The sequence below is a fragment of the Hypanus sabinus genome, chromosome 25 (genome assembly GCF_030144855.1).
Source record: "Hypanus sabinus isolate sHypSab1 chromosome 25, sHypSab1.hap1, whole genome shotgun sequence".
Classification (NCBI taxonomy): Eukaryota; Metazoa; Chordata; class Chondrichthyes; order Myliobatiformes; family Dasyatidae; genus Hypanus; species Hypanus sabinus.
In genome coordinates, this window is record NC_082730.1 from 4242576 (window position 1) to 4267637 (window position 25062).

The following is a 25062-nucleotide window of genomic DNA, read 5'->3' on the forward strand; positions in this document are numbered from 1 at the left end:
CCTGAAACTGGTGGTGTGGAACCTGAGATCCATACCTCTGTTCCAACAGCAGCAATAAAAGCAGATTATGGACTGGATGGTAGGTGTCCCTGATGATGCATGTTTGCTTTCTTGTAGCAGTGCTCCTTGAGATCTGCTTAGTGGTTGGGAGGGATTTTCTTGTGATGGACTGGACCGTATCCACCACTTCATGTTGGCTTTTCTGTTCCTTTGATCAGGACTGTGGTGATGAGATAAAACTTCAGTCAGAGTTTCATTGAACGGGGGCAGGGACGAGGGTCCAAAAATCCTCCTGCTCTTATTGTTCTTATTTGGTGTGAGGTGACATTCTGACATCAGTCAGTCCGCATTTGACGTCGAGCGCTGTGGCTTTCTGCCTGTGATCACACCTCTGTATTTCACCTTTTGCACAACACGTACTTTCTTGTCGACTGCTCCTCACAACATACTGACTAGGAGGGGAAGCTTTGTTCGGTCCATCAGCATCTATACTGTTCTGTGAGAACAATGAACACCAGGCATCTGCTGATCTCCTGCTGGCTAACTCTCTGTGCCTCACGCTGTAAGTTTGATTCAGAGCAAGTCTTTGTCTTTTAAAATCCTTCTCTTCAGGTTCTCTGTTAATTTCTGGACTGGGGCATTTCTGGGTCCCACAATACCAGAGCAAGGAGAGTGTATGCTGGTCACAATGAAGCACGGGTTTGATATAGAGAGCAAAAAAAGCTTGGTTACTGGTGGGCATTGGGACAGAGGATTGGCGCATTCTGTAGCCATAGACACATCTTGCTGCTAATTCTGTAAATGAAGCTTGAGAAAAAAGTATCAGTTGTTCATGGGATTGGGAAGGATTTATCAGGGATGTGGAACCCAGGAACTGGGATCTGATCCAGAGATGTTTCCAGGAAAAGTTCATGATGGGGAATCGTTGTAGGAATGATGGTTGGGGGGGGGGGACACTGAATGCAGAAAGAGAGGGGAAATTGTTAACAGTCATCTAACATTTTGGGATCTGAATGCTGGTTTCCTCTCTCTCTCTGTTAACAGAGTGTCGATCTGTCAATAGCCCAAATCACAGAACCGGACATACAATCAGTGAGAGAGAATGATGAGGAAAATCCTGATATCATTGTCAGAAGCAGTTGTTAACCTGAAGAATGAGTCTTTTCTTTTTCAATCTTTTTATTAAGTTTCAAATTAGTAAACATAACAATAATGATAATGATACAAAGAGGTCGGGATTACATTAATAACGGTTAACATGTACAAACACAGATTCCAAATAACAAATGTAGTTTAGCCTCCCAATCTCTTAGTAAATGCCCATGAAAAAAAAATTGATAAAGAGAGAATAAAAACCATAAACTAAAAAAAACTGAACTAAAAAAACAAAGATTGGACTGCCATATTTCATTGGCTAAAATTATAATTTGTTGTTAACTCTGCTCCTCTATACCTGAGCAAAATATTAATAAAAATGGATTCAGAAAGGCTCAACTTACATCATATGAAAACAAATGGCCTCCAAGTTTCTTCAAATTTAACCAAAGGATCCACAGAACTGCTCCTAATTTTTTCCAAGTTTAAACATGCTATCATTTGGTAAAATCATTGAAATGTGGTAGGGGGATTGGAATCTTTCCATTTAAGTAAAATGTTTTTTCTGACTATTAATGTAACAAATGCAATTAAATGACAAGCTGATGAGGTTAAATGATTGTAGTCTATCACTGGTAATCCAAAAATTGCAGTAATCGGATGAGTTTGTAAATCAACCCACAGAACTACTGAAATAATATCAAAAATATCTTTCCAGTATTTTCCTCAAAGAAGGCAAGAACAGAACATAAGTGTCAAGGAAGCTACTTCAGAATTATATCTATCGCAAACAGGATTTATTTGGCAGTAAAAGTGAGCTAGCTTATCCTTGGACATATGAGCCCTATGAACCACCTTAAATTGTATCAAAGTGTGTCTGGCACACATTGAGGAAGTATTAACTAGTTGAAAAATTTTCTCCCATTTCTCTGTAGATAAAGATAATTGAAGTTTTCTTTCCCACTCATTCTTAATTTTATCAGAAGTACTTAAGTGTATTTTTATAATTAAATCATAAATAAATGCTATTAAACTCTTCTGATATGGATTTAAACTTAATTTTTTTTCTGTAACTTCAATTTGATGTGATATCTGAACGGTACCTAAAGTAGCGTTCAGAAAGTTTCTAATCTGTAAATATCTGAAAAAGTGTGATGTAGGCAAATTATATTTATTACACAATAAATGAAACATGAAACAATCATCCATGAATAAATCACTAAAACATGTTATTCTCTTTGTTTTCCATAAAATAAAAGCTTAATTAATTCTTGATGGTTGAAAGAAAAATATAGATATAATAGAACTTGGCAGGATAAATTTATTCAATCCAAAAAATTTACAAAATTGTAACCATATTCATATTGTATGTTTGATTATTGGCTTCTCATTTGTTTATTCAATTTAGTAAGTGCAAAGGGAAGCGCAGCTCCTAAAATAGAAGCCCATGAAAACACCTGTGCAGACTCCCACTCGAGGTTCATCCATCGTGGATATTGAGTTTCATCCAACTCTTGTGTCTGAAACATTAATTTTGAATATTAATTGCCCAATAATAAAATCTAAGATTTGACAAAACCAAACGCCTTCCTGTTTTGATTTCTGTAAATATTTCTTACTTAACATAGGATTTCTTTTCTGCCATATATATGAAGAAATTTTAGAATCAATAATATCAAAAATGATTTAGGGATGAAAATTGATACTACCTGAAATAGATATAGAAATTTAGGTAAAATAATCATCTTCATAGCATTAATTCAACCAATCAAAGATAGGGACAATGGGGACAATTTAGTAAACAGTTGTTTAACTTGATCAATTAAGGGTAAAAATGTGATTTTAAATAGAACCTTATACTTCTTAGTAATTTTAACACCCAAATAAATAAAATATTCAGTAACCAATCTAAATGGTGATTGCATATAAATTGGAACCTGCATATTTAATGGGGAAAACACATTCTTATTAAGATTCAATTTATGACCAGAAAATCTACTAAACTGAGCAAGTAGTGTTATTACTGCAGGAATGGGTATCTCTGGGTACAACATATGTAGTAATAGGTCAACTGCATGTAATGATACTTTATGCATCCCATTCTTACAATTAATGCCAAATATATTGGGTGAATCAAGAAGAGTGACTGCCAAGGGCTCCAGGGCAATATCGAATAGTAAAGGGCTTAAAGGACAACCCTGTCTCGTACCTCAAAAAAGCCTACAAAAGGGGGATCTCTGATTATTGGTAAATACAGCAGTCAAGGGTGTATGATATATCAATTGAATCTAAGGTAGAAATTTTGGGCTAAAATTAAATTTCTCCAGTATATTAAATAAATATTCCCATTCAAGTCTGTCAAATGTCTTCTCGGCATTAAGCGAAATAACGCATTCTGCAGTATTAGATAAAGTGGTGTATATAATGTTCATTAAACTCCTAACATTAAAATGTGAATAACAATTTTTAATAAATCCTGTCCGATCCTCAGAGACAATTTGTGGCAATATCTTCTGTAATCAACTTGCTAATATTTTGGAAAAGATTTTAGAATCAACATTCAACAAAGATATAGGTCTGTATGATGCATATTCATATCTTTGTCTTTTTTAGGAACTAAAGAAATAGATGCTTCATAAAAGGATTGTGGTCATTTACCTACAAATAAAGCATATTTAAAAATTCTGCATAACAAAGCAGAATGTAAATCTGAAAAATAATATAAAAATTCATCTGTATACCTATCCAGACTTTACCAGAGTTCATTGAAAAAATTGCTTTTTTTATTTCCTCTTCAGTAATGGGTGCAGCTAATGGGTTAATCAGCTGGTAATTTTGGAATATTCAGTTTCCTTAAAAATTCATGCATTATGGTAGGATCATCAGGAAATTCTGATTGGTATAAATTGGTATAAAATGCTTGAAAAGATTTATTAATTTCATTGCGGTCAACCGTCAAAATACCATGCTGTCTATGAACTTTATTCATCTGACGTTTCACCAAAGCAGCCTTCATTTGGTTAGCCAATGATATACTTGATTTATCACCATGTATATAAAATTGACTCTTAGTTTTAAGTAATTGATTTTCAATTGAGGATGTTAATAACAAACTATGTCGCATCTGAAGTTCACCTCTCTCTTTATAAAGCTCCAGATTGGGAGCAATAGAATATTTTTTATTAATTTCTTTAACCTTATCAAGCAATGTATATATTTCACTATTAATCCATGTTTTCAATCCATCAGAGTATGAAATAATTTGCCCACAGATATATACTCTTAAGGTACAGGTGTCCCCCGTTTTTCAAATGTTCACTTTATGTCAACTCGCTGTTTCAAAAGACCTACATTAGTTACCTGTTTTCACTGACAGAAGGTGCTTTCAATGTTAAGAGAAAAGGCAGCGCATACCCTGTGCAGCCAAGCTACTCCCCCAGAAATGCATTCTCGCCAGCATTGCTTAAATGCGTGCCTGTGAGCATCTGTGCTTAATGTCAATTTATTTTCTACATCGGTTAGCAATATGAGTTCTAAGGTATCAGAAAAGTCTAAAAGAGTGCATAAGGGTGTTACACTTAGTGTAAAACTAGAAAATTAAGCATTTCGATTGTTGTGAACAAAATAAGGATATAGTGAGTTTGGCTAAGGGCTTGTGGAAGTTGACGAAGATGATATTGAAGGGGTTTTGGCTTCCCATGACCAAGAACTGAGAGATGAAGAGCAGATGAAGAGGAAAAGATAACAATTGAAACCGAACACAGTAGCAAAGTAGTGAAGTCATCCAGGAACTGAACATGAAGCAATAATGTGAGACTTTTATTGCGATTGGCAATGCTGCAATGGTTGCAGAAAAGTACGACTTTAATTTTTAAAAGGTACGTAGGTTTAGGGCATATTTGCTGGATGGTTTGAGTGCTTATGCAAATTTATGATGAAGGTCAACAGATGCTTGATGCTCCAATTAACGAGCATGAAATTCAGAAAGCTATTTCATCAATGCAATCAGGTAAAGCTCCCAGACTTGATGGTTCTTCGGTGGGATTGGTCAAAAAAATTGAAAGATTAGTTTCTCCGTATCTTTTGGAAATATTTCATGAATCCTTTGAGAAAGGTAATTTACATTCTTCTTTTTATGAAGCATCTATAGCCTTAATTCTTAAAAAAGATAAAGATGCCGTTGAATGCTCATCACATAGACCTATTTCGCTATTAAATGTGGATGCAAAAATTCTTTCTAAAATAATGGCTAACAACTTGGAAACTTTTTAAATTAAAATTATCTCTATGGGCCAGATGGGCTTTATTAAAGACTGTTACTCTTTCTCTAATGTTTGGAGATTGATGAACATTATTTATTCACCATTATCTAAGCAACCTCAATGTGTTATCTCTCTTGATGCAGAAAAGGCATTCGATAGAGTTGAGTGGCCATACTTGTTCACAGTATTAGAAAAATTTGGTTTTGGTAAAAATTTTAATAGATGGATTCAAATGATCTATAAGAACCCTATTGCCATGGTCATTACTAGCAAATACAGGTCTTCTTTCTTTTCACTTTCTCATGGTACTAGACAGGGACGTACATTAAGCCCTTTATTATTTAATCTTGTATTGGAACCTTTAGCTATAACATTATGGGAGGCCAAAAACATTCATGGTATTTCTATAAATGGAACCATACATAAGATTTCTCTTTATGCAGATGATCTTTTGATTTTTATTTCAAATCTTGAGGAATCAATTCCTAATCTTTTGGAAACACCTAAAGATTTTGGAAAATTTTCAGGATACCAACTTAGTTTGAATAAAAGTGAATTGTTTCATTAAATACTCCTGTTAGTATATATAATTATATTCCTTTTAGAATTGTTAATACATTTAGATATTTAGGTATTATAATTACGAAAAAATATAAAGATCTTTATAAAGCTAATATAGTTCCTCTAATACACTCCATGAAATTACTATTTTCTAGATGGAATCCACTTTCCCTTTCTTTAGTAGGTCATATCCATGCTGTTAAAATTATGATTTTATCTAGATTTTTAGATATTTTCCAAAATATACCTATCTTTTTAACTAAAAAAATTTTGATCAAATTGACTCTCCTATTTCTTCCTTTATTTGGAACAATAAGGGACCAAGAACTAACAAATACCATTTACAAAAACCCAAAAAAGATGATGGACTTACACTTCCTAATTTAAGACTGTCTTATTGGGCTGTGAATATTAGATAATTATGTTTTTGGTTATATTGGCTTGATAAGAGCCAAAAATCACTTTGGGTTGATTTGGAATTGAAAGCTGTTAAACAATTTCATTTAACTTCAATATTAAGAGCTCCATTACCTTTACAGCTCTCTAAAATTACAAATTTAAATTTTTCCCAGTTATTAAACAATCTTTACAGATTTGGATTCAGTTTTGTAATTTTTTAAATTTTAAACAATTTAAGTTGTCTAGTTTTCTATATCAAAACTTTTCATTTGAATCTTTAATAACCGACCCCATTTTTCTCCAATGGAAAAATAAATGGATCCTTTCTTTACATATTTATTTAGTGATGGTCAATTGATGACTTTTGAAGAATTAATTAACAACTACCCTCTCGCTCATACACATTTTTGCAATATTTTCAGTTTAGACATTTTTTACAACAGTATTTACCTAAGTTTCCATATTTACAAGAATCTGATTTGTTGCATACCATTTTGAAATTGAATCCCATAGTGAAAGGTTCCATTAGTAGAATTTATAATTTATTTTTGTTACGAAAGTAGAACCTATCACTAAAGATTAAACAAGATTGGGAGAGAGAACTTAATATGACCTTTGTGAATGAAGATTGGGTTCGAATTTTGAAAAACGTAAATTCTTCTTGTATATGTGCCAATCACTGTTTAATTCAATTTAAAATTGTCCATTGTTATTATTTAACAAAGGACAGACTATCTGAAATATTTCCTAGTGTAGATAATTACTGTGATAGATATAAAACTGAAGTAGCTACTTCGTCACATATGTTCTGGTCATGTTCTTCATTTAAACTGTTTTGGAAATCTTTATTGTCTACAATCTCTAAACTTTGAAAATAAATTTACAACCTAACAGACTAACTGTTCTATTTGGAATAGTTCTGTATCATATTCAGCATATTTCATCTTCAGATCAACATGTAATTGCATTTGTTACATTGTTGGCAAGAAGAGCTATTTTATTAAAATAAAAAGATGTCTCTTCCCTGACATTAATTGAATGGATTTCTCAAGTAATGTTATGTCTCAGCTTGGAAAAAGTTAAAAGTAGAACTTTCACACCTCGATTTGATTTTGAGAGCAGATGGGGTTCTTTTGCCAATTATTACCATTTAATTTGAATTATTCTATATATGGTTTCCTTCCAATTTTATTTTTTTAAAATGTGAATTGAAGGCTGATGACTTTTATATATATATATATATATATATATATATCTAGATAATAGTTAAATGTATTACTTCCAGAGTTGATTCCTAATGGGGTTTTCTTTGTAGTTAATGTTTTTTTTTTCTTAGTTAGATGGGGTTCTTTTTTTTCCCTTCTTTTTTCTATATATAATTTTTTTTAATTTCTATATATTATGATTAGTTTTTTTCTTCAGCTTTATTAATTGTATACTAATCAATTTGTTGAAGTTTTGTATTATTCAATAGTTGCAGAATATTATGTATTAATAAAATGATTCTAAAAATGAAAATGAAAATGAAACTGTATGATAGAAAAATGTGTGAGGCTAAGTGGTCAAGCATACTGTCATTTTTCAAGCCTTCCACATCAGCCAGAGCAGACAATGAAACTCGACCTTCGACAACGAGGCAGGCAGATTTTGACGAAGTTGACCGACCTGTCCTGGAGGAAACAGACGGCGATGAGATGACATCCCTGTCTCCCACCACCCCAAGCTCTGACGACTCAGCCAAACACACCAGTGTGCTCATTGTATTCCCAATTCTGATAAGGGGAATTACACTGTACATACATTATTTCTACTTTATATAGGCTGTGTATTTTTATGTGTTACTTGGTAGCTTCATAGCTTAAAGATTACTGGAAAGAGTGTGTCTGCCGGGAGCGCTTGTGCCATGTGTTTTTGCTGCAAGAGCAGCCGAGAATGCTTGCGTGAGATTTTCGCTGCGGTGGACAGGCTGCAATAATTGCAGAGAAGTATTCCTACATTATATAGGCTGTGTATTTATCAGATCATTCCTGCTTTTACTATATGTTACTGTTATTTTAGGTTTTATGTGTTATTTGGCATGATTTGGTAGGTTATTTTTTGGGTCTGCGAATGCTCACAAATTTTTCCCATATAAATAAATGGTAATTGCTTCTTCACTTTACGACATTCCAGCAAACAAACAATTTCATAGGAACTCTCTACCTTCGAATCGCGGGGGAAACCTGAATCCCATAATATCCCACTGGAAATTTCTTCCATTGAGATAGTTGAAAAGACAAAATGCAATCTTTTCTTTAATGAAATTATCAAAATTTAAATCATGAAGCAAAATGGAGTTGAACCGCCATTATCTAGTACTAAAAGTTACATCAAATAATTTAATTGATAATTCAAAGGCGCATCTTCGGAAATGGCGATTGTATCACACTCACAGGCAGTGACAGATGAAAATAATCGAGATTCAATAAATAAGTAATCAATTCTACAGGAATTATGATATACCGGAGAAAAGAAAGGTTACTCTTTATCATTGGGATTTAAAAGCTCCGAATTTCTAAAATTCCTGCGTCAACTAAAAAGGAATTAATAAAAGTAGCAGATTTGTTTGGAAGTACCTGATTTGGTGCAGACCTATCCATCATAGGGTTCAGAAAACAATTAAAATCTCTGCCCATTATTAACATATATTCATTTAAATTGGGAAGAGATACAAATAAATGCTTAGATAATTGAGGATAGACAGTATTTGGTGCATAAACAGACAGACAGACAGACATACTTTATTGATCCCGAGGGAAATTGGGTTTCATTACAGCTGCACCAACCAAGAATAGTGAAGAAATATAGCAATATAAAACCATAAATAATTAAATATTAATAAGTTATTCATGCCAAGTGCAAATAAAGTCCAGGACCAGTCTATTGGCTTAGGAGGTCTGACATTCGAGGGAGGAGTTGTAAAGTTTGATGCCCACAGGTAGGAATGACTTCCTATGACGCTTAGTGTTACATCTTGGTGGAATGAATCTCTGGCTGAATGTACTCCTGTGCCTAACCAGCACATTCTGGACCAATATTAACCAAAACTACTTTTTGGTTATAAAGTAAACCAGTAGTTAATAGCAATCTACCATATGGGTCTGAGATTGTCTCATAATGATCAAATGAGATCGATGAGTCTAAATAAAAATGGATATGCCTTTCGCTTTGGTTGAAGAATTAGAATGAAACTGTTGCACTTTCCAAAACCTAAAAACTTCTGATTATTATCCTTACTCACATGAGACTCCTGCGCAAAAATAATCAGAGCATTTGATCTATGAAAAACTTTTAAAATCTTCTTCTGTTTAATTGGGTGATTCAAACCATTCGTGTTCCATGAAACAAAGTTAATAATATTATCCATTTTCTTTAAATAAATGATATAGTATGTAAAGGATTAACCATATTGCATTGGAAACTTATGAATCAGGAAGAGGGAAAAAAGTTTAAAGAGGAACCAGAAGTTACGACAATACAGACATTTTTGTAGTTTCAAATCAGCCCAAATGAAAAATACTGAAATAAAAATAGCTCCCCCCTACTGCGACAAAGACCCAAAACCTGGCCAATAGAAAGCCAGGGAACTACCTAAGAAGCTCCTTACCTCCATCTCTCTTGATGGCAAATCTCCAGATTTAAAAAAAAACACCCATAGTCAAAACATTGCAAAAGGAATGCCAAACACAAGTTAAGAAAAAAAAAACAGCCATTTGCAGACCATTTCAAAAGACAAGGTCTTAAAAAATGAAGTAGAATACAATCTTAATAATATTTCAAGAAAAAACAAATGATCATCAAGCCAGAGTCTTAATAACTTTCTAAAGAGAACAATTAAAAATAAAAAAGGAAAATAATAAAGGAAAAAGAAAGGAACTTTAACATAGAAACATAATAAACCTCCGCACGCCAAAGCAAGGTACTAGAAGAATCAGCACAAGGGCAAAGTTCTACAAACTTAAAATGTTCGAATCTATAGACTAGTTATTAACTAATAAACCAGCTACATACAAACATAAAGGAACGGTAAATGTATTAAACATCTGAGCTCAAACAATGCTCCTCGAGAAATTGTTGTGTGTCATCTATGGATTTAAATCACTTAAACAATTTATCAGGCAGAACAACCCTTAAACGAATGGGGTATAGCAGAGCCGGTCGGAAATTCCTTTGATATAATTCTGACATCACCGATTTGAAAGTCAAGCTTTCTTGCATTGCCTCAGGACAATAATCTTTAACCAGATGAAACTTATGATTTTGATGTAAAATAATTCCTTTCTGACTAGTAATTCAAATTAAGCGCTCTTTAGTACTCACATAGTGAAATCGAAGAATCACAGGGCACGGTTTTAACTCTTTCAACAGTTTTGGTCTTAAATCCCGATGGTTATGGTCGAGTACCAGAGAAGAAGTAAAGACCACCGAGCCAAAGGCCTCCATTAAGAACTGAGAAAAAATTTTAGTAAGGTCCCTGCTCTCAACGTCTTCACTGAGTCCTATTATTCACAAGTTCTGTCTGCGACTACGACTCTCCAAATCAATAACCTTGACTTTATACTGCTCCAATGTATGAGCAGCTGAGGTTAGTTTCTTTTCCAAAGAATTCAGTCTGGAATCTCTGTTTTCCAGCTTCACTAAGCTCTGAAATTTGATGTTGCTGTTTTTCGTCCTCCTTTTTGAGTACTGCCAGTTTACCTTCATTCTCCTTTAACATTACTTTCAAAGCACAGAATCTCTTATCAAGTTTTTCATCCAAAAGATTGGAGACAGCCAGCAAAGTGAGTTGAGGCTGTTTAGGTTGTTCGAAGACACCTTCTTTCTTCCCATTTCCATTACCTTGCCTTGGGCTAATGCCTTTCTTCCTTAGTAGTCATTTACGGCGATTAACATTCAGAATTCAAACATATAAAGCCATTAAAACACTTTGATATAGATAATAAAATGGTAGTAAGGAAATTGAAAAATGACCGGAGCAGAGCCAAAATGTGACCTAGTCCATCTAGCGCCACCAATAGAATCCAGAATGAGTCATAAGTCTGAGGATTGAGATTGATTACGAACACAGCAAAGGGTAACAGAAATATTGTTGAAGAAAGCAAAAATGGAAAATTGAAGGATATTAAGAACAGACTGTGAGAGCCAAAATCAGAAAATGAAACAAACATAGCAGCAGGTACAACTGTAGTTTCCTTACAGACAGAGGTTGGTCTTTGCATTGGGGAATAAGGACCAACGACATAGGCAGGAAGAGGGATGAGGTCCTGAAGTGTGAGTTTCGGGAACTAGGCAGAAGGCTGAAGAACAGGACCTCAAGGGTGGTGTTCTCAGGATAGCTGCCAGTGCTGCGTGATAGTGATGGTAAGAATTGGAGAAGATGGCAGTTGAATGCGTGGCTGAGGAGTTGGTGCAGAGGGCAGGGTTTTACCTTTTTGGATCATTGGGATCTCTTCTGGGGAAGGTGGGACCTGCAGAGATTGGATGGGTTGCACGTGAACTCAAGGGGGAGCAATATCCTTGCAGGTAGGTTTGCTTGCATGGTTCAGGAGGGTTTAAACTAATTTGCAAGGGGGCTAGGACCCGCAGCGATTGAGCAGTGAAAGAAGTGCATGGAGCAGCACCAGATCTAGCATATAGAGAGGATTTGAGGACAGAGAAACAGAAGAAAGGGTGTAAAGGTAGTAAGGTAGAAGGGCTAAAGTGTGTACTTCAATGCCAGAAACATCAGGAACAAAGGTGATGAACTGAGAGCTTGGGTACATACAATAGTGGTCATTACGGAGACTTGGCTGGCACCAGGGCAGGAATGGATTCTCAAAATTCCTGGATCTCAGTGCTTTAAAAGGGACAGAGAGGGGGGGAAAGGGGAGAAGGGGTGGCATTACTGGTCAGGGTTACTATTACAGCTGCAGAAAGGGTGGGTAATGTAGCAGGATCTTCTTTTGATTCAGTATGGGTGTAAGTCAGAACAGGAAGGGAGCAGTTTGTCACAGTATGTTGACAAGTCGACTAGGGGGAATTCCATACTAGATCTAGTATTTGGTATCGAACCGGGTCAGGTCACTGATCTCTCAGTGGGTGAGCATCTGGGGGAGAGTGATCACCGCTCGCTGGCCTTTAGTACTATCATGGAAAAGGATAGAATCAGAGAAGACAGGAAAATTTTTAAGTGGGAAAGGGCAAATTATGAGGATATAAGGCTAGAAGTTGTGGGTGTGAATGAGATGATGTTTTTGCAGGGAAATTTACTATGGACATGGTCGATGCTTAAGGATCTCTTGCAGGATATTAGGGAAAAATTTGTCCCGATGAGGAAGATAAAGATTGGTAGGGTGAAGGAACCATGGGTGACAAGTGAAGTGGAATATCTAGTTCGGTGGAAGAAGGCAGCATACATGGGGTTTAGGAAGCAAGGATCAGATGGGCCTATTGAGGAATATAGGGTAGCAAGAAAGGAGCTTAAGAAGGGGCTGAGAAGAGCAAGAAGGGGGCATGAGAAGTCCTTAGCGAGTAGGGTAAAGGAAAACCCCAAGGCATTCTTCAATTATGTGAAGAAGAAAAGGATGACAGGAGTGAAGGTAGGGCTGATTAGAGATAAAAGTGGGAAGATGTGCCTGGAGGCTGTGGAAGTGAGCAAGGTCCTCAATGAATACTTCTCTTTGGTATTCACCACTGAGAGGGAACTTGATGACGGTGAGGACAATATGAGTGAGGTTGATATTCTGGAGCATGTTGATATTTAGGGAGAGGAGGTGTTGGAGTTGTTAAAATACATTTTGATGGATAAGTCCCCGGGGTCTGACAGAATATTCCCCAGGCTGCTCCACGAGGCAGGGGAAGAGATTGCTGAACCGCTGGCTAGGATTTTGATGTCCTGGTTGTCCACGGAAATGGTACTGGAGGACTGGATGGAGGCGAATGTTGTCCCTTTGTTCAAAAAAGGTAGTAGGGATAGTCCAGGTAATTATAGACCAGTGAGCCTTATGTCTGTAGTGGGAAAGCTGTTGGAAAAGATTCTTAGAGATAGGATTTATGGGCATTTAGAGAATCATGGTCTAATCAGGGACAGTCAGCATGGCTTTGTGAAGGGCAGATTGTGCCTAACAAGCCTGATAGATTTCTTTGAGGAGTTCAACAGGCATATAGATGAGGGTAGAACAGTGCATGTGATCTACATGGATTTTAGTAAGGCATTTGACAAGGTTCCACATGGTAGGCTTATTCAGAAAGTCAGAAGGCATGGGTCCAGGGAAGTTTGGCCAGGTGGATTCAGAATTGGCTTGCCTGCACAAGGCAGAGTGTTGTGGTGGAGGGAGTACTTTAGGATTGGAGGGGTGTGACTAGTGGTGTCCCACAAGGATCTGTTCTGGGACCTCTACTTTTTGTGATTGTTATTGACGACCTGGATGTGTGGGGAGAGGGCGGGTTGGAAAGTTTGCAGATGACACAAAGGTTGGTGGTGTTTTAGATAGGGTAAAGGATTGTCGAAGATTGCAGAGACACATTGATAGGATGCAGAAGTGGGCTGACAATTGGCAGATGGAGTTCAATCCGGAGAAGTGTGAGGTGGTACACTTTGGAAGGACTAACTCCAAGGCATAGTACAAAGTAAATGGCAGGATACTTGGTAGTGTGGAGGAGCAGAGGGATCTAGTGGTACATGTCCACAGGACCCTGAAAGTTGCTTCACAGGAGATAGAGTAGTTAAGATAGCTTATGGGGTGTTAGCTTTCATAAGTCAAGGAATAGAGTTTAAGAGACGCGAAGTAATGTTGCAACTCTATAAAACTCTAGTTAGGCCACACTTGGAGTACTGTGTCCAGTTCTGGTCGCCTCACTATAGGAAGGATGTGGAAGCATTGGAAAGGGTATAGAGGAGATTTACCAGGATGCTGCCTGGTTTAGAGAGTATGGATTATGATCAAAAACTAAGGGAACTAGGGCTTTACTCTTTGGAGAGAAGGAAGATGAGAGGAGACATGATAGAGGTGTACAAGATATTAAGAGGAATAGACAGGGTGGACATCCAGCGCCTCTTCCCCAGGGCAGTGCTGCTAAGTACAAGAGGACATGGCTTTAAGATAAGGGGAGGGAAGTTCAAGCAGGATATTAGAGGAAGGTTTTTCACTCAGAGAGTGGTGGGTGCATGGAATGCACTGCCTGTGTCAGTGATGGAGGCAGATACAATAGTGAAGTTTAAGAGACTACTAGACAGGTATATGGAGGAATTGAAGTTCTTGGGTTATATGGGGGGCAGGGTTTGAGGGTTGGCACAACATTGTGGGCTGAAGGGCCTGCAATGTTCTGTACTATTCTATGAGCTGTAGAGGAAATAAACCGTGTCTTCTTGTGTGTCTTTGTGGAGGACACAAAAACCTGCCAGAAATACAGGATAGACAAGTGTTGAATACAAGTGTAGAAATAAAATCAGTCAGCATCAATGATGAAATAACATCATGAAAATGGATAACTGACACAGGCCTGTTGATCTCCATCCCGGAGTTTGTGCCAAGATGTCAGTAGTGTTACTCAACTTTCCGGTTATCATCTGCCAAACTCTACAGTTTCAGGAATGGTTCCTTCAGCCTGTTTCAAAAAGGAGGGAGAGAGAGAAAACTGGGAACCACTCACCTCCCCAGCTGACACTGGGAGTGGGGGCAATGTTGGAATCTGTAATAATGGGTGTGAAATCATGCTGAAGAGGAATTATCACAAAAATTCAACAGACTGGTTTCTGATGTTGTGGGTCTGACATGTCACTACCGTAGGAAATAGACTAGGCCTCTATTCAAATAGTTCAAAATAAGTTTTATTATCAAAGTGCATATCTGTCACCACATACAACCCTAAGATATTTTCTCTTCAGGTATACTTAGCAGATCTATAGAACAGTAACTGTAAACAGGATCAATGGACAACAAACTGTGCAAATGGAAATATGAATGAATAGCAATAAACAACCTGTTCTTGGACCTGGTGGTGCAAGTCCTGAGGCACTTGTACCTTCTACCTGATGATAGCAGTGAGAAAGAACTTGGCCTGGGTGGTGAGGATCTTTGATTATGTCGATGATTAATGTAGATGCTTTCAGTGGCTGGGGGGGATTTTATCCCCGATGTACTGGACTGAATTTGCTAAATTTTGTAGGACTTTCACTCAAATACATGGTTCCCATACCAGGCCATAATGAAACCAGCCAGCATACTGTGGGAAAACATTGGGATTCTCCCGTGAGGAATTCTTCTTTCATTGATTGTTTTCTAGATATTAAAAAGATCAAGGAAATGGGGAGAAAAAGTTTTAGCCACGATCAGTTGAATACGTTGTGTGGTTCAATGGTAGCACGTCCGCTTCCTGATCCTGCTCGTCATGTTGACACGAGCTCGGCAAAGTGTTCGTGAACCCGGATCACACAATGGAACAACAGAGCAGCGAGTGTGAGTGTTTGCATGTGTGTGTGAGTGCACGCATGTGAGTAAGCATTGTAATTGTGTGAGAGAGAGAGAGAGAGAGAGAGAGAGAGAGAGAAAGAACGTATCACACAATGGGAAACTTGAGTAAGTTGTATGTGTCACAACTATGAGTTGCTTTTAAAAAAGAGAGGGATTTTTTCAGTTCTATGTGCATTGTATTTTCCCAGTGTCACCTCATGGGCATGTAGTGCTCCTTCGATTGTGAACTTTTCATGTCTAATTGCTTGTCTTTGCACAAAGTGGGTTTTCAGTTTGTGTTGTAAGTGTCTCATTTGGGATCACAAGGATTGTAAAACTCTCTTTGTATTGATCACTTTTATTCAATTTGGTTTGACGTGCTTTCTCGATCACTATGTGAGTTGAACAGAGCAGGAGACTGTGCTGTTGATAAGGATGCCTGCTTCAAATCTGTCAACCATCTCTACAGTAGCTGTTTCGATCAGGACAGGGTTGTGTACACACTCACACTTCCTTGGGTCAACAACTAGATCTTCTGTCTTGATTATGTTGAGGTCTGTGTTGTTCTGACACCATGACAAAAGCATCATGATCACTTTCCTGCAGAGTGAACTCACACATATGACCTTCAGTAGTTTGTTTAGATTTAGACAAGTTCAGTTTGTACTCCTCCTGGTTATTGAGACCCCTCTCTGCTTCCTTGTTACTCCTCTTCAACCTTCCAGAGTTCCCTGCATTGGGGTCCCCCTCCCAAACCAGTTTTATCAAATTTAAAGCTCAGTCTACCTCCCTTGTGATTGGATTCAGTCTGATCACAGTCTGTCCTAGTGGAACTGTACTCACCTTCTCCAGTACTAATGCCAATCCCACAGGGACTAAAAGCCACAGCAGGGTCTGAGTAAGTCCTCGCTGATCCCATCAACTGTGTTATGATGTGGTTATGGGTTGGGTAATAATACAAAGATTAAGACGCTTGTGGTCATGTATGTGAATGTAACCCGGTTGCTCAGTGTCTGGGGAGATTTTACACATTGCAGCCATTTATTGATAACATCCTGTACCTAACAAAGTGGCCGCTAAAGGTATGTTCCTGGTCTTCTGCTGATGTCATGCATCATGATCTGCTCCATCAGCACTGTTGTAACGTGTGGTAATTTGAGTTACTGTCACATTCCTGACAGCTTGAACCAGTCTGGCTATTTCCCTCTAGCCTCTCTTATAAACAAGGCACTTTTGCCCAAAGAAATGCAGCTCAATTTGTTTTTTAGTTTTAATCACCACTATCTGTAATATCTGGAGATAGATGTGGTGAAAATCCCAGGAGATCGGTCGTTTCTGAGATACTCAAACCATCCCATCCGGCATCAACAATCATTCCAGAGTCAAAGACACTTAGGTCACATTTCTGATGTTTGGTCTGAACCTCATGACAATGTCTGCATGCTTTATGCATTGAGTTGTTGCCACTGTTGGCTGATTTGGTATTTGCATTAACGAGCAGATGTCCAGTTGTATCTAATAAAGTGAACATTGAGTGTGTTCCAGCCACAGCCTTGCAGTGGATTCAGTGACCAGCATCTCAGTGTGGAGAAGCCATCGAAAGTGAGACAGAGAGAGATACTGTAGGGAAATCGTACCTTCAACCCATTGAGTCTCCATTAACCAAACCACCTGTTTACACTCATCCTACATTAATGGTGTCTGGTCCAGATGGCATTCCTGGCCAAGTACTAAAGATCCGTGTGGTCCAACTAGCAGGAGTATTTAGTACTTGCTTCACTGTACAGCCGCACATGGCCGGGAAATGGGTTGGAACCAGAGAAGTTGTCCCAAACAAACTCTGATACATTTGTTAAAATCTCTTCATCTCCATCATATGAGACCAGAGATAGAAGCAGTCAGCAGTTCAGGTCACATTGTGGAATGAGAAAAGAGCCAACATTTCAACGGATTCTGCCCGACCTGCTGAGTTCATCCAGGATATTAACCAGAATGTATAGATGTGAACAGGAAGCCTGTTCCGATAGGTCAGGTTGGACACCATCTCCACCACCACATCCAGCTAGATTCTCTTACACCCTTCTTAAGCCAGTCACCCCTAGTGGGGCACAGGCTGTTGACAGCAGCTCACTAGAGACCTCTATCCATCTAAACAGGGAATTCTGACTGTCCAGGACACCAGAAACCTGCCCAGAAACTGTAGCATTGGACTGTACACCATCTTTGCTCCAAGGTCTTATGAGAAGTGGCAGAGTCCTCAGAGACGGACCCTAACTGTGACTTCACACTCACCACCGGATACTGGAGATCCAGGCAACAGGTGAGGGTCGGACAGTGCAGTGTGTACAGGAGCAGCCGGTGCAAGGAACCCCCTGGGGATGGGAGGTGCTGCCGGTGGGACATTTCCCAGAGACGGCTGAATTTGTGCTGAACCAGCTCTGTAGGAGAGCTTGGGGACCCAGGTCCAGTGACAATTCAGTCTGAGTGGTGGTCACCTTGAGTCCGATCAGTCGACCTCCTGACCCCTGCACACCCACAGTGAGGGTATCCCTGTGACAGATCTCAAACCTCCATGAATATGTCTGTGACCACAACCCCCACCCGACCATTGATACCTGGCTGCAGGCTGAAACTTCATTTCTCCGGATTGGGTACACAGAGTCTTGAGTCCTGATGAAGGGTCTCAGCATGAAACAACAGGAACTTTGTCTTGCTTGTCTCACAGGGCTGGGAGCAACATGATGGGCCGAATGTCTTTCTCTGGTGTCTTTGATTTTCCCAGGTGTGATTCCTCTTCCTATCACTGACCTCACCTATGGACTGTCTTGTCTTGTCTCCTCAGCTGGGACTGCGGTTCCCCCAACCACTGTGACCGGAACTCAGGGACACTCGGTCTCCTTACATCCTGGGATCCCAGTCGGACCGGACATTCCTGAGGTTCATTGGATTCGGGTATCGCCCAGAATCAAGATTGTGACGTACTCGAAAGGGAACATCACGTACTTCAGAATCGATCAGTACAAGAACAGGATCACATTCCATCCCGGGAACGTCAGTCTGGAAATCCATGATCTACGGAGAAATGACTCTGGTGATTATGAGGTGATTTTTACAAGACATTCAGGACATGAAAATAAAACAAGAGTGCGACTGGAGGTGTACGGTGAGTGAGACACTGCGGAGGGGCCACCAGTTCCTGAAACACCCCTAATGGATGGGTGAGGGCAGATCCTGTGTGTTTCTCTGTTTACTGAAACCCACTGACTACCCGTGGCTGGGGCTGGGCTCACGGTTCCAGTGTAGTGAGTCTGGAGGATACACCCGCCACATCCACTGAGGCGGAGTCAGGAGCCGGGAGGGATCGAACCAACAATGGGGAATCTCATGTGTCTGAGACTGAGGGAGCTCAGCACACAGGGAGAATGGACCTGGTGTGAATGGGCTGGACAGTCTGTATCTGTGGGTCTCAGTTACACACTCTACCCCAGGTCAAAGGCCTGGTCTGTCATGTTCAGGGATCCCAGTTATCCCATCTGTTTCCCAGGACACTGCTTGATAATTCCCACAGACTGAGGTCTGAGCTCAGCAAGGTGTTTATTCCTCAGCCTTCATGCTGTGCTGTGCTGAGTGAGACCTTGTGTATTCATTATACTGAATATAGTGTCCCAGTGAGTGACACAGTACACGGACACACAGCAATATGGTTCCTGACTCACTCTGACAGTAATATCACATTCACAATAATCTCACTCAGCAGCGTCTGACTGAGAAACCTTCTCTCCACTGTTTGAGCGCATTGTGTAGTTAAGGAATATCACAAATATTAACCTCAGCAACAACCCATCTTCAGACATGAAGGTGGATTGCAGATTGAATGTAAAATGCTTCTCTGAGCAGTAGTTTTCTTGCAGCTGTAGGCTGGAGTTCATTGCAAACCAGACAATTCCATTTAACATCCATTTTGCTGGTCTGGAGTGTGGGTGTGAAGAAGGGGGTGTGTAAAAACTATATGCAAGTCAAAGGAAGCATTGTAGATACATTAAATCTATACAATTATCCTGCATTTACCACTGACCTTTAGCATATAAAAATATCATATAATATTGTGTCGGGAGGCCGTTTCCTCCAAGATTGTCTGAATATGATGCCTGCTGCTTGTTTTTGTTGAATAAGACATTTCTATATCCACCAGCTTTGGTGTCTCTCCGGTGAGTTCATGTTACAACATCCTCCATCCCAGTGTTAATGTTCACCATTAGAGGGAGGAGAACATCAGAACATGGGAAATAGAACACAGAAGATCGAAAGTCATGAACATGGGTTGAAGACAGAGACCTCCTCTGGGATCAAGTCGGGGGAAAGTAATTGAGGTTTACAAAATTATGAGGGGGATAGACAGTGTAAATGCAAGCAGGCTTTTTCCACTGAGATTGGGCCAGAGCAGAGTTAGAGGTCATGGGTTAAGGGTGAAAGGTAAAATATTTAAGAGGAACATGAGGAGGAACCTTCACAATGGGTGCTGAGCACACTGTATAGACTGCCAGCAGTCATGATGTATGTGAGTTTGGTTTGAAAATTTGAAAGAAATTTGGATAGGTACAGGTATGGAATGGTTCTGGTGGGCTATGGTTTTGGTGCAGGTTGAGTGACAAGGCAGATTAAGAAATCGACATAGACTAGATGGGCTGAAGGGCCTGTTTCTGTTCTGTAGTTTTCTGGGACTCTATGACTCTCTGAATCAGATAGTAGTCAATGAAACCTTTCAGCCAATTAACCTGTTCTATACATCAGCTCTATGAAAGGATGGAGAACTGCAAGTTCTGCATCAGATCCAGCTGGAGACGGGCCCTTGTCTATACACTGGTCTCCACTGGAATAGTGTCAGAAGTCAGAATCAGTGTATCAGAGTGGGAGCAGGATGGAGAATCAAAGTGACAGCCTCTAGAAATTCTGAGTCACAATGGTGCCTGAATTGAAACGTCCCTCAAGGTGGTCGGTGACACTGAGTCTGGTTTCTCAGTGGAGAGAAGGTCACCGTGTGAACACTGAGTGAGTTCACTGCATTAGGAGTACACGTCAATCTCTGTTTCATTCCTTTGGTGCCCTGCATCGAGGGAAGGGAAATGGTTTTGTGACACTTCCTCCTGTGGATGTCCAGAACGTGGTGTGGGACATGGAGTGGTGGGAGTTGTGGGTGTGGCAGTAGAGCAGAGCAAGGTGTTACTCAGGGAGAAACTGGTCAAAATATGTAAGAAAGAGGGAAGGGAGTGGAATGTAAGTCTGAGGATAGTGTAAACTAAATGGGTAAAGTTACTCGAAGGTATTCTAAATGACCAAGCATAAAAGTATTTGGATTGGGAGATAGTTGAAATGTCTCTCTGTGTGGTAGGTTGTGTCTAGATTTTTGAGGAGGATATCGGAAAGTTGATGAAGGAAAAGCAGTTAAATTTGTCTACATCGACTTTAACAATGTCCTGCATGGGATGTTGGTGAAGAATGTTTATTGCCTTGGCATTCAGGTTGAGGTTGCAAATTGGATTCAACATCGGCTTTGCAGGTGATCTACGAGATGGTTGTCTCTCTGATTGGAGGACCGTGATTAGTGATGTGCCTCAAGGATTGGTGTTGGGTCCTTATTTGTTATCTCTATCAGCAATCTGGATGGCAATGTGGTTAACTGGATCATCAGGTTTGTGGATGACACTGATTGGGGGTGTATAGGACAGTGAGGAAGACTATCAAAGCCTGTAGAGCAGGAATAATGAGCTGAAAATTAGCAGCTTGAATTTAATGCAGATGAGTATGAAACTTTGACCCTTGGGAAGTAAACCAGGCTGGAACTTAAATAACAACCAGTCAGGTACTGAAGTGTGTAGTAGAATTGAGGGATCTGGGAATACAGAACCATAATTTCTTCAAAGTGGTGTCACAGGTAGATAGGGTCATAAAAAAAGCTTTTGGCACATTGGCCTTCATCAAATCAAGGGATTGAGTACAGGAGTTGCAATGTGATGTTGAAATTTTATAAGACCTTGGAGAGGACTAATTTGGAGTATTTGTGCAGTTCTGGTCACCTATGTACATGAAAGGTATCAATTAGATTGAAAGAGTGCAGAGTATCAGGACTTGAGGACCTGAGTTATAGGGGAAGTTGGGGGAATTTCTTCACCCAGAGGGTGGAACAAGGTGCAGGTGGAAGTGTTGGGACCAGGTTCGATTTCAATGTCTAAATGAGATTTGAATAAATATTGGGAGGGATGTGGAAGGCAATGTCCAGATGTAGGTCAGAGGGGCTAGTTATGGACTAGATGGACTGAAGGGCTTTTTTAGCCACTGCAATGCTCTATGATTCAATGCAGTCTCATTGAAAGGACCAGGAAGCATAGATGTTGATCCACTGAAGGTGGAGACCAGTGGGGTCGAAGGAAAGGGCCAGAGGAAACTTATCCTTGCTTTCGGTGGGAGAGGGTGTGAGCACAGAGACGTAAGCAATGGAACAGGTTCTCAGGGTCTCACACCTTCATCATAATCTGGGCAGGCAGAGTGGAGATTGAGAGATTGCAGAATAGAATGGGCTGTGTCTTGTGTTGGACCAGATTCAAGGCAGCTCAGGGCTGGGGCTCACTCAGGTTTTAGGCTTTGCAGGGATTCAGGGACCACACAGAGGAGGAACAAAAGACATGGAAATGGAGAGAATTTCTGGAATAGAGCGCTATAAACTGAACATGATGGAGAGTTTGTAGATGAGTGTGGGTTGTGTTTGGGAAAGAGGGTGCAGCACGTGGGAACTTGCTTCAGCAGCAAGTGACTGAACAGCAGAGTGAGGGAAGGTTTAAATCGTTTGGGTAAAAATGAGGTGGGATTGGTTTGAAGTTTACTCTGGACTGTTGGGGATGGGACGAGGGCGTTGAGGATTGAGCTGTCCACGATGATCTCCTTTACTCATCTTCTATCTCTCTCTCACGCCCTCAGAGCCCGTGTCAGGAGCAAACATAACGGTTCAGAACATCACCAGGACCTGTAACCTCAGCCTGACCTGCTCCGTGACCTCTGGCAACCACACCAGCTTCAGTTGGTGGAGAAGGGGAGATGTTACAGGAGACAACAGCAGCCATCACTTCTGGAAACACGGAGAGACGATACAGGTTCATTGCACAGCAGAGATGGAGGATGTGGTGTACGGGTGTGAGGCCAGCAACCCCATCAGTAAGGACACCGCACAGGTCCGGCTGGGGAACGTCTGTAATCTGGACACATGTAGTGAGTGTCAGAGGAAGGAGTTGGGATTTAGTTATCTCCCCATCCCAGGACTGTGAGATGGGACAGCTTAGAAGAGCTTAATAAAAACATAAACATTTACAGCAGATTACAGACCCTTTGACCCACAATGTTGTGCTAACCATGTAACCTACTCTAAAATCTGCCCAGAATTTCCCTATAGCACAGCCCCTGAGTTTCCTAAGCTCCATGCTCCTATCGAACAATCTCTTAAAAGACCCTATTGGATCTGTCTCTACCAGCATTGCTGGCAGTGCATTCCATGCACCCACCAGTCTCTGCGTGAAAACTTACCTCTAACAGCCCCCTTGTATCTACTTCCAAGCATCTTAAAACAATGCCCCTTTGTGTTGGCTATGTCAGTCCTTTGATACAGCCTCTGGCTAGCCACGCAATCAATGCCCCTCATCATCTTTTACACCTCCATCAGGTCACCTCGCATCCTCTTTTGCTCCAAGGAGTTCACTCAACCTATTCTCTTAAGGCATGCTCCCCAATCCAGGCAACATCCTTGTAAATCTCCTCGACACACTTTCTATGGTTTCCATATCCTTCCTGTAATGAGGTGATCAGAACTGAGCACAGTCCTCCAAGTGGGGCCTAACTAAGTGTATCTCCACCTCCCTCACACTGGCCCTCAATAACCCCTCTACTCAAGCTCAGCCTCCACCTCCCTGACCACTGGGTATCTCAGCCATCCTAAATAATCCTTCCCTCCAATCTAATCATTCCTTCACTCCAGCAAGATTGCACAGTTGTTTCAGTATGGACCATCTGCAAAATGCACTGCAGATCCTCACCCAGGCTATGCTGACAAATATGAGTGGAGGCTTAGTATAAAATACAAAATTGAAGGTTAACTACAAAGTAAACGGTCCTCTGCAGTATCCTCTCAGACAGTGTCTGAGAGCAGAATACATACAAACTGAAGTTTTTAAGAAAGCACATGGTACATTGGCATTCATCAACCAGGGGATTGAGTTCAAGAGCCAAGAGGTAAAGTCAGACCCAATTTAGATTTCTGGTCACCTCACTGCAGGAAGGATATGGAAACTATAGAAAGGTTTCAGAGGAGATTTACAAGGACGTTGCCTGGATTGGGGAGCATGCCTTATGAGAATAGTTTGAGTGAACTTGGCCTTTTCTCCTTGGTGTGGTGGATGATGTGATGTGACCTGATAGAGGCGTATAAGATGATAAGAGGCATTGATCGTGTGGACAGTCAGAGGCTTTTTCCCAGGGCTGAAATGGCTAACATGAGAGGGCACAGTTTTAAGGTGCTTGGATGTAGGTACAGAGGAGATATCAGGGGTGAGTTTTTTTAATGCAGAGAGTAGTGAATGAGTGGAATGGGCTGCTGGAAATGGTGGTGGAGGTGGATACAACAGGGTCTTTTAGGAGAATCCTGTATAGGTGCATTGGAGCTCAGAAAAATAGAGGGCTATGGGTAGCCCTAGGTAATTTCTAAGGTAGGGACATGCTCGGTACAGCTTTGTGGGCTGAAGGGCCTGTATTGTGCTGTAGGTTTTCTATGTTTCTATGTTTGAGAAGATGGGCAATTTCAGTTTGGATTCCTCCACCATTTCCTTAATTCCTGTCACAATATTTCCAAATGTCAACAGTATTGTTCTTTTGTGTACCAATGGGAGCACCATACAGCAGGAGGAAATGGGGGGAGTGATGTGATAGTGACTGGAGGGAATAGAGGATGACAGGACTGAGGGGTATTGAAGGGGTGGAGTGCAGGTCAGTGATGTGATGTTGATTAGAGGGAGTGGGGAAAGAGGGGACTGACGGGTATCAGAGGGGTGGTGATGGGTTTGGAGATGAGTGATTTGATGGAGAGAATTGGATGGAAAGATTGAGGGGTACTGGAGGGGAGGGGTGGGATGGAGGACAGTGAGGTGATAGTGATCGGAGGGAATCGGGACTCAGGGGACTGAGGGTTATTGGAGGGAAAAAGGTTGGAGGGACTGAGGGATGTTGGAAGGGAGGGG

At 40.2% G+C, this 25062-nt stretch overlaps 1 protein-coding gene across 1 annotated transcript in view; it reads left to right on the forward strand.

The window, feature by feature from the left end:
- Positions 1 to 25062, forward strand: part of LOC132380871 (uncharacterized) — an 85407-nt gene that overhangs the window by 52452 nt on the left and 7893 nt on the right. The window contains exon 10 of the mRNA XM_059949789.1: positions 22760 to 23047. Coding sequence (XP_059805772.1) covers positions 22760 to 23047 — 288 coding nt within the window. The remainder of the gene's footprint in view (positions 1 to 22759; positions 23048 to 25062) is intronic.